At 36.1% G+C, this 18,331-nt stretch overlaps 1 protein-coding gene across 2 annotated transcripts in view; it reads right to left on the bottom strand.

The window, feature by feature from the left end:
• Nucleotides 1-18,331, bottom strand: part of greb1l (GREB1 like retinoic acid receptor coactivator) — a 211,799-nt gene that overhangs the window by 99,656 nt on the left and 93,812 nt on the right. For both annotated transcript variants that reach the window (XM_039754721.1, XM_039754722.1), the window contains exons 3-4: nucleotides 5,983-6,142; nucleotides 1,074-1,277 (exon numbers count right to left, since the gene is read on the bottom strand). In XM_039754721.1, the coding sequence (XP_039610655.1) occupies nucleotides 1,074-1,277; nucleotides 5,983-6,139 (361 nt within the window). In that variant the 5' untranslated portion in view covers nucleotides 6,140-6,142. The remainder of the gene's footprint in view (nucleotides 1-1,073; nucleotides 1,278-5,982; nucleotides 6,143-18,331) is intronic.

Raw genomic sequence — 18,331 nt, 5'->3', positions numbered from 1 at the left:
TGAGCTTATATACACAACCTAAAATAACATTCTCTCAAACATACTTAATCCAAGTCAGAGATGTAGGGCACCTAACATAGGGCAGAAATTCTAGACAGAGTACCAGACCATTACCCCCATGTTCACATGGCACAAATTAAAAATTGACATTTGACCTAACATCCATGTTTTTGTAATATGGGAGGAAAACCTACATGAGCATGGTGACAATATGTAAAGTCCTCATACAGAATGGGCATGGGAATCAATCCTTGGATGCCAAGGAGCACAAATTGCTTCATTAACGTGCTTATTCACATTGAGATTGCTAATTATGTTTTAATGCCCTTGATCTCTGCCAGCTTTTTACAGGTTATGTAGCCTTTTGTCTGTAAAGGCATATGCTTCCTTTGCATTTGAGGATTTTCTGTAGAGTGTAACCCTAGTGATTCTCAGTGAGATCTTGATAGGCTTGTGTCAGTTAGTTTGAATTGTGTTAAAGTAAGATTATTCTTGAAAAGAAAAATAAATTATTAATCCAAACTTTTACAGATACTAATCACTTACGTTAGTATTTTTGTGCAGCATTTTTCATTGACACTTCAAAAAATGTTTGTTAGAACAGGCATGCAAAAATCTGATCTAATTTTTTTTCTGGACAGTGTAATGTAATGAGAACAAACTAATAGTAATGTTGTACTTCGTAGTCTATGTTCATTCCTTTCTGCAGTTACCTTTATTGTGGCAAAGCTTTACAAATAAACTTCCAAATTAAAATTTCACATTCAAAAATAAACATATTTAAAATATTTGTATATTTTGTCAATTTAAGCACTGGCAGGTTAAGTGTCTTTTTAAGGCTACAGTACATAAGGTAAATATTTTGAATTTGGAAAATTAAAATGGAGGTAGAAAACAAAGAAAGCAAAGAATGATTTCAAAAAGGAACAACATTGTTATCTTCATTTAAAATTTAGATTGTTCATAACCGATCATAAAATTTCCCAATTTAAACAGAAAACTGTTTTTAATATTTAATCATTAAGACAGAAAAGTTTCACTATGCAACATAACACAGAATTTTCAGCAGTTACCATCCAAAGTGCAAGAGCCTTCAGGGGCTGGTTTCTGCATGTAAGGAGTTGGAGGACTACTGGTTTCTGACAGGTCTTCTTCATCCTCTTCCTCCTCATGGTCCACTCCATTTGTTACTTGTCCATTGACTCCCTCCTGCAGACCTCTTTGTGGATGAAGTGGGGAGACTTCTTTGTCCAGGTCCTCTATCTTTGGTGTCACATCTACATAATTAACAAGGGCTCTGAATTTAGAAAGCATGTTGATAGAGATTAAGATAAAAGCCAATTTCACACCAGCACTTAAGTCCAGATTGTATCAAATCAATGTCAGCCTGAATACTTTCCAGTCTGGGTAAGTAGTTTCTCATCACCACACATTTAAAAAATGTATTACTCTAACTGCCTTAAAACTAAGAAGACACATGTTTTTCTCTTCTTTACAAATTACCAAACAGCAATGATATTATGTTTTTCAGAAAATCATTTCAATTCTATTTTTTGCATTCTGTTTTTAGATCATTTTTATTCAGTGTTCTCAAGATTGTACAAAATATGTTATTCAACCTTTTTAACACTAACTCTAATTGTTCAGTATTCTTAAGTTTGTTCTCATCATGTTATCTTTGTTGTTTTTGTAGTGAGGATCACAACTGTTTTATTTTCTAACTGTTGTGTTTGTGTGTAAATGTTTTCTATAAGAAGCAATAGACCTGACTGTCCTAAGGGAAAGTAGTATTTGGAATAAAAGCAGAATTATATATCACCAGTAGAATGTGTGTCCTGGTTTTGGGTGGATATGTTTGGTAAGCCAGCAAGAAAAAGTTTTTTATGGTACAGGAAAGATGCATACCCAGGTCTACAGTAGCTACAATCTGCCATAAAATTATGAATCTGTACCAAGGACGCATCTTTTCAAAGCATGACATACTTATTTGCTTAGTATCACAAAACAACAGGTAAATAAGTGAGTTAAATTTCCTGTCATATTATTTTCTATTATAATAAATCTAGACCAGAGTCACAGGGTGGACTCTATCCTAACAAGCAAAGGGTACAAAGCAAGCCACCAGTCCATCACAGTTGCAAAAAAAAAACACACACATGCACACCAGAGACAATATAGCATTGTTTAATTCATCTAATACGCATTACTTTTGACAATTGGAGGAAGCCCACAACGACACAGAGAGAGAATGTAAACTCTGCACAGGGGTGTCCCAGGACATGAGCACAGGTTTCCTTACTACAATGCAGCAGCACTACTACTGCACCACCATGCTGCCCTTAAACATCCTGTGGCAAATAGTAAACTACACATGGAACAAGTAATTCTGGCCATTGGGATGCTGAAATAGAGATTACTGTACTTAAGAAGATGTGCTTTAAAATGAAGTCTCAATGGTCACATTCCACGTAATGAACTCCCTTCATAAGGATGGACATCTTTTACAACAATACAAATGAAAACTTGTAAAAAAGATCAATTGTGTTCTTTGTTGCAGAAAAACAAAAATATATAGGTGAACCGTTTTCCAGTATAATTTTGTACAACACAGTTCGTTCCATGAACTGGCATCTGCTTATCATACCTTAGCTACAATCTCACATATCTCTCAAGTAGGTGGCCATAAATAATTTTGTTTAAACTGTGATATTTTATAAATGTAAAAATTAATGACAAAGTGAATCAATACCAGAACCCCTCAAATTCAAAAACCTGCAAAATCATTAGTTTCAAACTTTCAGAAAGTGTTGTAATAATTGCCAAGAAAACAGTGAACTGAATGGAATCTCAAACACAGCAGAGAACCGTGAGACCGTATACCATCTCCACCTAGCATAAAAGTTTACGTAGGGGTTAAGTTGAAAATAACTACATTATCCCTTAAATTACTGATCTTGTTGCAGTTCAATTGCTAAGTCAGAATGTGCTCATCTCATATGGAAGTAAACCTGGATGCCTTACAAAGAAGACACCCCAAAAACATCACTAGAAAGGGACCCCATTAAGAACACTGAACTGCCTCTTCTGACTAAATGACCCAGTGATTGGATAAGAGAAACCAGAATCTAATGTAGACTTCAGTTCACTTCCAAGAGTCAAGAATGGAGAAACTCAACTTGAAACCTGTACATTATAAAAAAGGTCCCAAAACTCTTAAAAACCAAGGATTGTTCCACCTTACACCCTGGATATTACCTGAATAGAAGCACTGAGGACATTAATCTAAAATTAATTTGGTTGTGCAGTTTGCTTTTTTTTGGTGGGGTGTGTGACAAGAGAGTACGGAGGGGTCTGCAAGGTTGGCCCTTGATGTCAGTAGTGGATGAACTTTATGTGGACAGAACAAATGTTAAAATCTTTTGAAAAAAAAAAGACATGCAACACAATGTTTACAGCAAAAACTGCACTGTATACTAATACCAAAGTCTCATCCTAGCTGTGAAGAATTATGGAGGAAGAATCATTGTTTAGTACTGCTTTGTTGCCTTAGGGTGTGGACAGCTTGCATTATGTAATTTTACAGAAAATTGTCAGGGTAGCAATTTGTCATTTGAAGCTTAATTGAAGTTGGATGATGGAGCAAGACAATGACTTGAAACACAGCAGTAAATGAATATAATTGGCTAAACAGAAAAAAACTGTGTTCCAGAATGACCATGTCAGAGGTTCAGAACTCAGCCCAACTGAGACTCTGTAGTGTGACCTGAAGGGAGTTGTTCACAAAAGGTATCCCAGAAATATCAATGGACTATAACTGTTTATCAGTTCCATTGAGGTTGCGCTTTTGAAGTGAAGAATCGCTTCCCTTCTTAACCACTGGTCTTAATTGAAAAGCTCAAATTCATTTGGATGCAATTCTGTTTCGTGCAAAGCTTTTATTTTTCTTGATGTACAGTGAATTCACTTTCTCTACACTTCACTGTGTTTTAGACTTAATTTTATATAGATACGTTTGCCATTTGGGTGTTGATTTTCCCACCCACTCTGGTGGTCATATATTGGATCTGATCTGCACTTCTGGACTATCTGTTGCCAACATTTACAGCACTGATTTGGGACTCTCTGACCATAAAGCAGTATTTTTCACTGTCTCACTGCCTTTCCATCCTCTTACCTGTAAACGACAAATTTCTTACAGAAACCTTAAAAATATCTGTCCCTCTATATTTTCTGGATTCATTTCTGATCTTTTACTGTCTGCACCTGTTCCGTCAACACTAGATAGTCGTGTTGACCACTAACTCAGCCCTTCATTCAGCATTAGATAAAACAGCTCCTTTAAAACATAAGGAGGTTTCCTTTAAACGTTCAGCTCCTTGGCATAATTCAGAATTGCGATCTATGAAAGCAGTTGGCTGACGGCTTGGGGGAATGTCACGTAAGACTGGCCTCACCATGTACATCCAGGCTTTCTCTGACCACCAAAGAGCTTACAGAGAAGCACTATCTGCTGCTAAGAACACCCAGGATGGCAGAATAATAGAAAGTGGCCATGATAACCCAAGGGTTTTGTTTTCTGTAGTTAATAAACTACTCGAACCCACATCTGGCCCAACTACCTCTTCTACTGAAGTCTGTGAGGAATTCCTCCACTTTTTCTGTAACAAAATTAAAGATCTAAATAATTCAACTAACATAAATACATCATCTCTTTATATCTCTCCCTGTTTTCCCACTCCATCCAGCTCCTTCTCTAAGTTCTCACCAGTCACATCTGTGTTTGTTAATAACCTGCTTTGTAAAATGAGGCCAGCTACTTGTGTACTGGACCCCATCCCCAGCACACTACTTAAATCCTGCCTTTATGCCATAATCCCAACTATTACAACAATAATAAACTCATTCCCTTGACACTGGCTCTGTGCCGCTCACTTTTAAAATCGCTTCTGTAACTCCAATGTTAAAAAGGTCTGGTCTTGATGCTGACAATCTTAACAATTTCCGGCCTATTTCCCAATTACCTTTCCTGTCAAAAGTTCTTGAGCGTGTTGCAGCCTCCCAACTCACCAATTACTTAACCACTAATAACTTGATGGAACCCTTTCAATCTGGTTTCAGGGTCGCGGCACAGCTGTGAAACTGCTCTGCTACGGGTAACCAATGATTTGCTTATGGCAGCAGACTCTGGACAAACCGGCATATTAATTCTATTAGACCTCAGTGCAGCATCTGACACTGTCAGACATGACATTCTACTGTCCAGAATGGAGAACATGCTTGGTATCTCTGGCACTGACCTCCTGTGTTTCAAGTCCTATCTGACTGATAGGCAAGAGTTTGTTAGTCTTGGCCACAGCAGATCCAGCTCGGCGCCAGTCACACAAGGAGTTCCTCAGGGCTCTGTCCTCGGCCCTCTTCTCTTCTGTATTTATATGCTTCCCCTTGGCCATATTATTCATAACTATGGACTGGGCTATCATTTTTATGCAGATGATACTCTACTTCAATGTTAAAAGTGGGACTTCATCAGAGCTTTGTCAGCTCACAACCTGCCTTAGTGAAATTAAAACCTGGATGGAGCAGGTTACCTACTTTAACTGCCTTCTTGCGCTCTCTCCCTCTCTCTGGCTCGCTCACTCGCTCTCTTGCACTCTCTCTCTTGCTCACTGCACAGGGAATGCACAGGGAGAGACTGAACACTTGCAGAAATCATCGGCGTGTACAAACCGGAAGGGAAGGCTTGTTTGTCACCCGAGTGTGTGGTCATGAACAGATGCAAAAGTTTGGTGAGTGTTTTTGTCGTAACCCGATTTGTACATGTTCTGAGACATTCGTGACCCGTTCCACTGTATCAGGAAATTTAAATGTATTCAAATATTATTTGTAAAGTACAGCAAGATCCTGTACTTTAGGTACATTCGGACTATAAATGAAAATAGGCTAAAGATGATGTTTGTTTAAAGCAATGTAGTGATTAAATACCTTCTAATTTAATTGGCTGTTGGTTCTGGATAAGGTAAAGCTGAGAGAAAACAGGCTGAGGAGCTTCATTGTTGGAGCGAAGAGATGCCTCAATGGAATTGTGAAGAGCTTCCTCAAAACGGGCAGATTTCAGTTGCCCTGCATATGAATTTCCCATTGTCTGAAAAGGTGGAAAAAAAGACAGTTATTAATCGACAAATGTATCAAATATGTTTTCATTATAAAAAATGTTCTGTTCTAATTTCAACAACACTCAGAATTATATTTTTGTGCACAAAAGTAACTAGAAAATATAATACAAATATACACAAATAAAAATTATGAAAACAACTCTTGAACAATCCCCTGGGAACTACAAGGTTTTCAAAAGGGAAAATAAGACTGAGGTGTGATTCAACTCATTGGACCTAAAGAAAAATATTAAAATGATTAAATAAAAAAATCTTATAAGTACCATTTACCTGCAGATGGAACCTATGTAGCCATTACATATACTCTTATATTGCACCTTATTATCATGAAAAAAAGATTTTTCTCTTTTAATATGGATAAGTTTTTCAGTCTTTATAGTTCTGTCAAATGCAGGGGTGTCCAACTCTAGGCCTGGTGGGCTGCAGTGGCTGCACGTTTTCATTCTAACTCTTTTCCTTGACCAGTTTTCACTGCTAATAACTCCTTTTCCCTTCATTTTAATAGCCCTGTTTGTAAGGATTCAGCCCTCTGAATTGATTCCTTTCTTCATTAAATAACAGCCAAACAGAAATGAGATGTGAAATGAGCCAGGAGATGACCAGCTAAACTGGGATTTCAAACTCCAACCAACCTCTTAATGAGAAGCAGAATCTTGCTGTTAATTAAGCCTGTTATTTAATTCCATGGCTTGTTGCTGCTCTCATTCTGCCAAAGCAGACATTTCCAAATATGTTGATTTTTCTGTTTTTTGAAAGAACACCATAAATATGTTTTGGTGACCTGAGAGATCAGCCTTACTGAGGCCTTCAGCTTTCTTTATTTTCAGATATTGTGTGATGGGCACAGGTAAGCTGGTCATGTGTTTTGTGTCTCATTATTGTTTGGCTGCTAATTAAGGAAAAAGAGACAAGGGGTCTGAGTCAAGTCAATTAAAACTAAAGAAATAGGAGTAAATTAGCTGCAGAAAACTGGTCCCTAATGAAGAAGATAGAATGAAAAACCTGCAGCCACTGCAGCCCTCCAGGACCGGAGTTTGATACCCGTGGTGAAATGTCTACACTTCGAATGCCACTTAACATGTAGAAAACTGTCAAAGGAGCCACAAATATCAGTCTTTCTTTTGTTGTTGGGTTTGTGGCATGGTACTAGATTCTGTCTTACTCTTGTAGTTCATACAATATGATTAATATTAAAAAGGGTATAACTTAAAAAGTGGACTGTCTCTACAAATCAGATCCTGCAAAATCCTGTAGTAAAGACTTGAATACAGCAGACCATGTAAAGTATTAGTGAGAGAGCAGCAGGTCAACAGCTGGTATAGAGAGGGCTCAGAGGGTCACAATCTGTCAATACTGAGATCCTCTTCTTCAGAGCTTGCATTTTTACGTCACTTCACATTACAGCACAATGGTCCTTGGACTGTGTTAACCCACACTGACTCAAAAATCTTTAGCTCTTTATCATGCAGAAGTAGTTTAAGAGGTAATCTTCCACATCCCTGTTTATGCACTACTGCATTTCATAGAAAGCTTTAGAGGTCATTATGATTTGGTATTTCAGCAGCTTAATGGGCCACTGTACCTTCTTTTTTAGTAATAAAATAATTTCATATGAATTCTTGAATTCAAAATTCAAAAACGTTTCACTGATTTATGTCAAATGCCTTTTTTGAACGAGTATTTATCAAAAGTAATTTACAATTCAAAAGAGCATAAACAGTGCAGATTTTCTTATTAGGCGTCATATTAAATGATTTGCTGAAAGTCACAGTTGGAGTTGGTAGTGTGGGTTAAACTAGCAAGCAGGTAATTTACAGTTCAGCTACTTTGCTACTGCACCTTACTGCTTAAGAAAAATCTGAAACTTTAACAAAATATTCTCTTATATGACAGTGATTCATCAGTTTTCAAGATCTTTTTTTTATATCACTGCCATATATTTCTTAACAATACCAGACAACCAAAAGTGTTCTTTTTACAGTATGATATAAAAAAATGCAGCTGACTCACTAGCTTTGTTTCTTTTTGCACAGAGTTTGCATGTTCTTCCAATGTTCACATTAATTTTGTGCAGAGAATGTCAGTCAGTCAGTCATTATCCATCCATTATCCAACTCGCTATATTCTAACACAGGGTCACAAGGGTGTGCAGGAGCCAATCCCAGGCAACACAGGGCACAAGGCAGGAACAAATTGCCAGGCATGGCGCCAGCCCACCGCAGAGCACAAGCACACATACACCAACACACCAAGCACACACTAGGGACAATTTAGGATTGCCATTGCACCTAACCTGCATATCTTTGGACTGTGGGAGGAAACTGGAGCACCCAGAGAAAACCCACGTAGACACGGGGAGAACATGCAAACTCCACGCAGGAAGGACAAGGGAAGCTAACCCAGGTCTCCTTACTGTGAGGCAGCAGCGCTACCACTGCGCCACCGTGCTGCCGGCAGAGAATGTCTGATGATGTCTCACTGCACCTTTAAGGTTTGAGTGAGTGTGGAAATATTTATGCATATACCTTGTGATAGACTAACAATCCATCTTGAGTTGCCTCCCTCTACCCTGTACATGAAAAATTAGATTCCAAAAATTAAGACATTCTAGAGGTCCACATAGATCAAGCATGGGAACCTTAAAGAAGGCGTATTGTCTTGCCAAAACTCATTCACATTTTCTTATTGCTCTTTGTAAAGAATAGGAAGCCTTGAAAGTTAATGGTATTTACTAAATATTGAAGTCAATCTCTACATTGTTCTTCTATCCCTCCTGAATTTTCCTTTTATTTGAAAGGATAGCGGGATGCTATAGCATATCCTAGCAAGATCAGATGTAGAACACAATCTAACACACTGTAAGGTAAACTCATAACAGGTCAGCTTAATTCCTTATGCAGATATATAATTTTTTGCTGTGGTATGTTATGTTCTTTATAATGACATTAATAAACATGTGATTCCCCTCAAAAAATGGCCCAGCTGAGATTTTCTAGTTAATCTACTATGTACATAGGACATATATGAAAACCTACGGCGTGAAACCCCTGCTGACAATGTTTAGGACACGACCAGGTTAGAAATGCACTACAGATCCTTTGTGTCTGAGACAACAATCATAACCACAAATTGCCACAGTGCTTTTTAAACAGTAAAGTACCTTAACATTGCAAGTTAAAAGACAGGTTCAGATTTCACTCAAAATGGCTCTTGAAGCTTCCATTAACTAAGTTTGTTTTTTTTTTTTTATTCAGTCAATATTAGTGGAGCGTTCTTGTTTGCCTCGGACCTGTTTTGCTGAACAAAGTTATATTGAGTTATTAGATACAACACCAGTAAGCTGATAGTTTCCTGAAAACTGAAATTATAAACTTAAATTTCTACAAGTTCTAATCTTTCCTGTAGCCTTTTAAGATGTTTTTGTTTACATCTTCAAGGCATTTATATAAACATGTTATCACTTATACTATAATATATCAGACTACACAAGTGCCAGTGATAAAATATTAGGTTGTTGACCTTACCTATAGTTACGACTATACTGATGTTACATGCAACACATCAAGAAAGTGAAAATAAAAAGACAGGAAGTACTGGAAATACAAAGAATGGAAAATGTATAACCTGTATTTTTCACTCACTGGAAAATAGGCAGTACACTTATAAGAATAACTGCAGGTAGATTGTTCAAGACATCTTCAAAAACTTGTACCAGTTTTCCTGTAGACTTTGGCTGTCTTGCTTATTTTCTGTCTCTCCAGGTAATCCCAGATCAAATTTGTTGAGATCAAAGCTCTGTGGAGGCCATACCATCCTTCGCTGAACTCCTTGTTCTTCTTTTTGTTAAAAATAGTTCTTTATGATCTTGATCGTCTGGTTGGGGCCAGTGCCTTGCTACAGAGCTGGGTCCTATTAGATGCCTCACTAATAATATTGCATAGTGGATGAGAATTTGATTATACTTCAAACCACTGAAGATTCCATTAAAGTTGACCAGACAACAAATTCATTTACAGAAATGCAGCCCCAACCCTGCAAGGAACCTCAGCTGAATTTTGCTGCTGGAGTTGCAGACACTTATTCATGTAGCAATCTCCAGCTCTTCAATGGACAAAGTGTCTTTTGTCTGAAACAAAAAAAAATTACATTTTGGAGCTTTTGTTACCATTGTTCAGCACTCCAGTTCTTGTGTTTTTGTGTATAGATGAGTCTGTTGGCTTTATTTCCACTTCAGAGGAATAACTTTTTAGAAGCAAACAGGAAACTCCATGCAGACCACTTCTGACAAGATTTTTTCAAACCGTAGAGTGATTGGGTCCCGGTGGTGCCTGTGACTTCAGCTCTGATAGTAGTGATGAACTTCTTCTGATTTCAGAACTTTGATCTATCTCTGATATGCAGCACTTATTTTCCCTGGCTGAACACTATGTTTCTGGCCTTCAGCCTTGCCTGTATCATTGCTCTTCAGAAATGTTTGGTAAGCACATCTTGAAACTCCTGTCTGACATGAAATTTCTCCTTCCTTGTGTCCTTGCTGATGCAGGATAACTACCTTTTGTCTTGTTGTTAGGCTCATACTTGCCATTTTGTAAAGAACTGATAACTTGAAGGTTAAATTGTCACATATGCTTCATGCTCACCTTTTAGTTCAGTTGTCCTTCACCTAGTTTGATTCCTCTTATACCCGTTTTAGATTCAGTAAGTCAGTTTGGTTCAATCAACTCATTATATCACTAGTCATTAGCAACTGTTTGTTATGTTTGTTTAATTGTGCACTGAGATATATACAGTACATACAAAGTAAACATATTTTTATTTGAAAAGATGTCTATTACTTAATATATTTCTTTAATAAACTACAAATATTTCTTTGTAACATTTAATTGTTTGGAAAACAAATATTTGGTAATCTAATTGTCTCTATTCTACTGACACATAATGCAGAACTCAAAAATAAACATCTTCTTTGTATTGTGGGTCAATACCCTTACCTTCAAAACATAACAAGTATACTTAACATTTATGTAATAATATGCATCTGTTTTATGTGTAGTTTTGTTTCTTTTTGAAATTTTTATACATGAACTTATATTTTTCAACATATGTTTCACAATTGGTTTTATAATTTAAAAGTTATTTTAATTACCATTAGATTCAATTTACACTATGTCATTTTGAGTTCAGTTACGTGTCCACATGCATCATGTGCCTGTCATCACAGGACATTGTGCTGTAAATATGTCAGTGCCCTTATACTGCATTATTCCTCTGTAGATTTAACATCCACCTGAACTATAACAGCAGTTAGTTTCTTATTCAAGTAAGCCCTAGAGGCAGGATTGATTTTTGTCTTTGTCTTGTTTCTGGCTTTGATGTTTGCTTTGTCCTTTGATTGTCATCCTGATTTGGACACTTAGCTTCTCAGATTGACTTCATCTTTTCACTCCCTTTTCATCTCCTTGCTCACAATAATTCTTGGGCACAGTACATGTCCTATTACAATTTATTAAGGAAGACTGAGCTATAACCTCTGTAAATTAAAAGCAGTGTGGACCAGAATTTAAATAGCTTTTCATGGGGTACTATTAAAAAGTTGAACAGAATAGGTCATTAAAGACTAAAGTCACTAATGTGGTAGGAATCAAAAGGGGTAAAGAACCATAACGGGTAAGAAGAAATCCTAAGAAGCAGGCAAGACATCAAAACCAAAAGAAAATCTGACTACAAATGAAACTGTGTAAGAATCTAAACTTCTTGTCCTAACAAAATTTTCCATTTTAGAAAAGACAAAAAAGTAGAGACACAAATGATCTACGTATTGATTTTCAAAAAAATGGTTGCAACAAAGAAACAGGAAGTCTCACTGTGGTGACATCACCCTCAAGCACATAAAAAAAGAAAGAAAAAAAAACTCCAAATGCAAAATTTATGTGAACACAGAATTTATCAAAAGGGTGCATTTATCAAGATTAATAAAACAGGGTTACACAAAGGAACAAACTTAAGTATCAAATCAAGCAAAAGAAAGAAAACAACTATATATTCCAATGGGCTTGGCTGTATCACTCTGCCAGCTTGAGTGGCTTATCCACTTGCCCACTTACCATATAGACCATCGTATTAACCCTCTCTCCTTCCTGGTCTCTGTCTCATGACCATGAACTTTCTCCTGGCACTGAGCCTTTGCCCCAGACACTCCTCTACACTCCAGCATTTTTAAAGTTCTGGTCTATGGGGACTTTAAACCTCAATTTCCAAGAAATTAATAACTTCCATGTTTAGGGTTTCATTACATTGACAACAGACTAAAACTGCATCTAGCAAATACTGCTGTTCCTGCACCTTGAGTCTTCAATAGTTATAAAAGGGCTCTGTCTCCAATGCATGGAAAGGTGAGCAAAAAGAGAAATGATTCCAATCAAAAGGGATACTGTATGTTGTCTGTTCTGATAGTAGATGTTACCTGAAGGTTAAGGCTAAAAACGTTTTGTAAATAGGTGAAACTTATAATAGCCTCTAAGATACTTTAACTCTATTTAATATTAACTTTCCATGTAATAAAAATATATATTTTTATGATTAAACTAACAGAGTATCAATTTTATAGGAAAACTCTCTTTATATATAAAAGTTAAGTCATCTGCATATGACTGACAGTTAATAATGAGAGGCACGTGTGTCCTACTCATTCTTTTACCACACACCTAAGGCCACCTTTCCAGTAGAACATCACTTATTTTGACAAGTAGAGTTCAATACTCTTTTGTTAGACTAGAGGTTGAAAACAACAGTGATGTAAAACGAGAGCCTTGCAGCCCCATGTGCTCTATTGAGAAGTTGATCCTCACAAGACAAACAAAGGTCAAGAGGAGAGAAGGGCCCACATACAAATACCCGTAATTTGACACAGCAGTAAAGGCAATGACTTCTCAAAAAATATCATTTGCTTCCCACTACTTTCTAAATACAACACAGTGAACAAAAAAAGGAGGCCGCCAGTCACCTAATATAGCACATAGGTCTGATTAATGACAAAGAATACCCATTTGACAGACAACTATTATACATATGTTAAGTATAATAAAACCAAGTATAACAGCTCTCTTTTTCATGCACAAGCTTCTACTTATCTCTGAAGATTCAGTCAATACCACGACTATTGCATTCCTTCTGTTCCGAAATTTAAATATAGATTTAAAACCTACTATGTCTAATTTCAATCAAATAGCAGACTGATCACCCCAGCCATATGTCCTATTGTATTATTCTGGACTATATTTACCTTTGCTTACAAACCATACACACTTCTACTTCACTTCAACTATATAATTTTTTATTATATTATTCCCATCTGTTTTCTGAAAGAAAATTTTCTATTACTGAGGTACAAGAAGCCCAGTGTGCTATGTTTCAGCCACTGTTCCCAACTGGGTGGGGTTCACATTTATTTTTATGTACTTTTTGATCATTTAGTGTCTATGTGACTATATATCTTCTACTGTGTTCCGTGTGTCTTGTGGGTAGTTCCCCAAGAGGCAGGACCACCTTCTTCTCACTATCAAGAGGTCGCCCTCAGACCTATAAAGACTGAGATGGAGTCCCTTGCAGTTCATTTGAATACACTTAGTGGTTCTTGTGAGTTATAATGATTTATTGTGCTTTTGTGTATTTCTTGGATGTTTTGATTATTCTGCTCTATTTTTGATCTCTGTACTGGATTTTACATTAGGACTTTAGTTTATTTTTGGATTGCCTTTTCAGGCAATTCCTGCTGTACCTTTTGAGCTCTTGGGAGCTTTTTGTCACAAACAGCATTTTGGTGAAATCTTTTTTTTTCTATAAATAATCTCTGTCTGCCCTTTACACTTTAAGCAGAAGGTCGACGGTCTTTTGTATTGAAGGGGGCTTTTTGCTACAGTTTCTCAGGACTTTATGCTAATGTACTCACTAGTTCATTACAGGCTATTCCATAAGCGTCAATTGCAAGGTAAGAGCCAACCCTAGCTAGAATACCAAACTACTCACCAACATAATTGTGTGTAGATCGAAACTCACTCATCAACAATTAATTCTGCAAATACTTCTTTGGAATGTAGAGAAAACAGGCAAGCTCACAGAAAGGCTACTGAAAGGAAGAACTTGAAAACTCTAAACAAAACCCAGACTACAAACATAAAAGATCTTGGAGCCTTGAGAAAGCAACATAAATTACTGTGACACTGTTATTATTATTATTGTTGATATTTTTATTATTATTATTGTCTTTAATGCCTATATTTTATTCTTTCAGTGAATATCAAAAGAAATATTTCCCTCCCCTTAATTTGTTATGTTTAACAAGTTTTTCTAAAGTGTTTCCCAAAAGCATTCACAATTAAATGCATTTTAAAAATGGTTTACTAAGTGAAAAGCAGGCACAACAATTCAGAGACACTGTGAGGAAAAAGTGACTAAGACTCTTGGAAATGTGAATAAATATCATAAAAGAAAGATGGACATGAATGCATTACAGAAGATTTAAAGCCTTAAATATTCCAAATGGTTTTCAAAAATTAGAAAAAAAAGTTATTTATCCAACTGTATTCTATAGGTAAAAAAGCCTATTAATGGTAAATGGTTCAAATTAAGTGATTATTTGCAAGTTCAAAGTTCCAAATAAAACTACAGCAAGTGTTCTGTTTCTTCACACACAAATGGGAAACCTATGTCCGAGTGTGTCTTTCAAAAGAGTGATCCTTTGTGTGAAAATGTATAATCCATATATAAAATCCAATACCCCAGAGTTAAACTTATAAATTGATAGACCTTTGTATTGTATGAGATAAACTCTTTAGTGGTGACACTGTGTGCAGGAGCAATACTATAATATCTTAATGTAATATAGTTGCTGTCAGGTATCATCTCAGTTCAAGGTATGCATGTATTTTATAATTTCTCTGTATAACTAGCCCAGAGTCTGCTGCAATTCAAGTAAACCTGTGCAACCTGTGCTCCACATATCTTACAATGACAGTGCAACAATGCCTGATAGCCACCTGACAGGCCTTAAGAGGTGAAACACTTTAAAGTAGTTTCCACAAAATACATGGTGTACTCTTTGATGGCATATCCACTTTTGTCAATTAACCTGGCAGATATGTGAAACCTCTATCTCACCCTTCACAGTTCATTCAAAAATAACTTACTGCTCACCTCACAGCAAGAACGGCTGCTGCATGGCAGTCTCTAATACCTTTTCTGCAATAGAGAGGAAGACAGATTGGCATTTTGTTTAATGGCTCTCTAGTGTGCCTGCGATTAGCTGGCTCAGTTCTCGGGGTCAGTGTCTACAAAGCCCAGGGCCATGTGCTGTGAAGCAGAAAGGTTCACTCTGGCACGTGCCTGATCCCCAAGCGCCTGACCTTTTGTCACTCTGTTAAGAGGAACTGCCCTCTGAGGCTGCCCCCCTTTTTCCCTCGTCCTCCTTTAATTTAAAGTTACAATTAATATCAAATTTTTTTACTTCAGTTTTTAAAAAGACAAAAATTCAAAAAAGTCTCACTTGAAAAAACTAAAATGTTATGCAAAACAGTGTCTCAATATTGATCAATTTAACACCTGAAATATATAAAAATGAGTAGAAGCCTAGAAAATATTTTTTCAAACACTATAAGTTTAATGAAAACTACAATGTAAAAAAATATAACCCAACAAAAGCCAACTGTATGGGGAAGGAGGCGTGGATGTGGGAAGTCCCACAATTAATCTGCTGAAAGTTCAAACCTCCAAGAATATCAGTCTTTTAATCTTGCATATCGATTGCTAAAAACATAATGTTCCACTTGAGAGACCCCAAACTAAATACACATTTAAGCAAATCCCTAGAGATGAACACAAAAAAAATATTGATTTTGATAACACAGCATGTTATGGTGGGTTTTGAAACACATACATTACATTTAATAATAGTATCTACTTTATAAGCAATGCAAAAGTATCTCATTGTACAAATGGATGTTCCTCATCCTCATCACCAAAAGTATTAAACAGAGCAAAAAATAAATTAACAAAATCCAGAGTAAAAGTTAAAATTTATCAAAACTACTGAACACTTCAAATGAACTGCACTTATTTACTTCAAGTATGTGCTCTGCATAAATTCTACTGAATAACAGATGCCATCATTGACTATCTCCTTATGTTAATGTTAAAATTCACATTCTTATTAAAATTTTCTCCTGCATCTCCTGGCACACTTTCTGGCACATTCCCAGGGAGGCTCAACAACTGAGAATCAATTTATGCTGTCCAATGTAAAATACTGAAATTTCTTTTCAACTAAAGATATTTAAGTTGTGCTCGTGCATCTCTTTATTCAGCATTCCTAATTATTCAGAAAAGACAACATTATTTTCATATCATAAGGTTTTTTCTTTTTTTCAGTGAAAATTGAAGTTTAAGTTTTATTTTTCTACTTAACATAAATTGAGTATGAATAACCACTAATGTCTCTGTCCACAATCTCCCCACTCTTGCAGTTCTTTAGCTTCATTATTTGATCAAGATATTATAAGCAAAACTAAATTCAGCATCTTTGATCCATCTTGTCAAGTTATTTTTTTATGTTGGATTGACCCTCTGTATCTGTAGCTCTATTACACTAAAGATATTACAATATAATGCATTATATAAAACAAACTCTTATAAGCCAGCTGAATAAAAGCTAAAATACAACTAAGTACTATATTATGCCTTTGAAAAAACATTTAAAACCCAAGAGTTCACGAAATAGTGGAAACTAATTAGCAGTACAAAGTGTCATCTCTAGCAATATTTCTGACAAATACCTCTAGCTCTGGCATTTGTACTTTGGACAACTGACAGAATCTGTAGCATGCACAACAGTATTGCAAAAAAATTTTACAACCATCAATAATCTTTTTTTTCAATTTTTCTGTGTTTCTTTCCTCCTTTCCTCATTTATATATTCTCAAATGAATCAATAATAAATTTAAGGATGAGTGTAGAAAATAAAACTCAATCTATAGACAAAAAGGAAGAGATTAACACCATCTACTTGTTTCAGGGCAATTCCACAGTAGATAAGGTGCTTTCCACAATCTGGCTACAATAATTCTATTTTACATGTTAATTTGTTTTTAGGGGGCCATGGGTAATGTATTTATATGAAAATCTTGAAATCTAAATCTCAGCATAAAGTCTAAAAACTTAAATTTCTACTCCTGTTTGTCAGCACAGGCCAACTGCGCACAATCCACCAAAGCCTGTGTAATCTGACATTCCTTACAAACACAGAGTTCTGTAGAAAAATTACTGGAATTTTTAATGCATTGTAAATGCCAACCTGCAATCCTTAGCACTTCATCCATCACAACTTTTATTTCTAACGAAAAGAAAACATGATATTGGAGTAGTAACACATTCCATGAACTGGGATGCATGAGATGTGAAGTGTACTCATCATCCTTAGATTTAAACATATTTTTCTCTGATGTGCCTAGTGGAAAGCTTTTATGCTGATGAGAATATGTATTAGGTTGACTTACTGCTTTTCTCATTATTGCACAAAATCCTAAATTAAAATTCTTGTTTCTCTATTAACTCATACTAGAAATCCATGTCTTCACATACTGGTTCAAAATGAGCTGGGCCTGGATCAGGAACAAGGCCTATCCTGAAGGGGATCTTAGTCCATATAACAGCACAGTCATAGTATGCACACACTGATATTTATGCACACCAAGCCAATTTTGATTTTTTTACAATATAATCTACACATCTTTACTATGTGAGTGGAAGTCAGAGCAGCCAGAGAAAAAACACGTACAGTAAATATAAAACAGGCAATGAATGGATTTCAACTTTAGCCCAAGCTGTGAGGTTGCTGTGTACTCGACTGTAACAATAGATCTAGGTGAAAATTCTTATATATTATATTCTTATATTACTAATAAATTGGGACTTGAAAGGCAGTGTAAAAAGATGAATTGTCCAAAGTTTGAAAGACTAGGCAGTGCTGATGTTATGAAATTAAATGAAGTTTCTCAAATTTTCCACATGCAAATTAGAAAAGCTCATGTCTCTAACTGACAGACAGCTGTTACAACAATGATGTATATAGTATTTCAGACTTTGTAAAGGCTGGACTCTTTAAAAAC

Source organism: Polypterus senegalus, chromosome 5 (genome assembly GCF_016835505.1).
Source record: "Polypterus senegalus isolate Bchr_013 chromosome 5, ASM1683550v1, whole genome shotgun sequence".
NCBI classification, from domain to species: domain Eukaryota; kingdom Metazoa; phylum Chordata; class Cladistia; order Polypteriformes; family Polypteridae; genus Polypterus; species Polypterus senegalus.
This window is presented reverse-complemented; position numbering and strand designations above follow the sequence as displayed.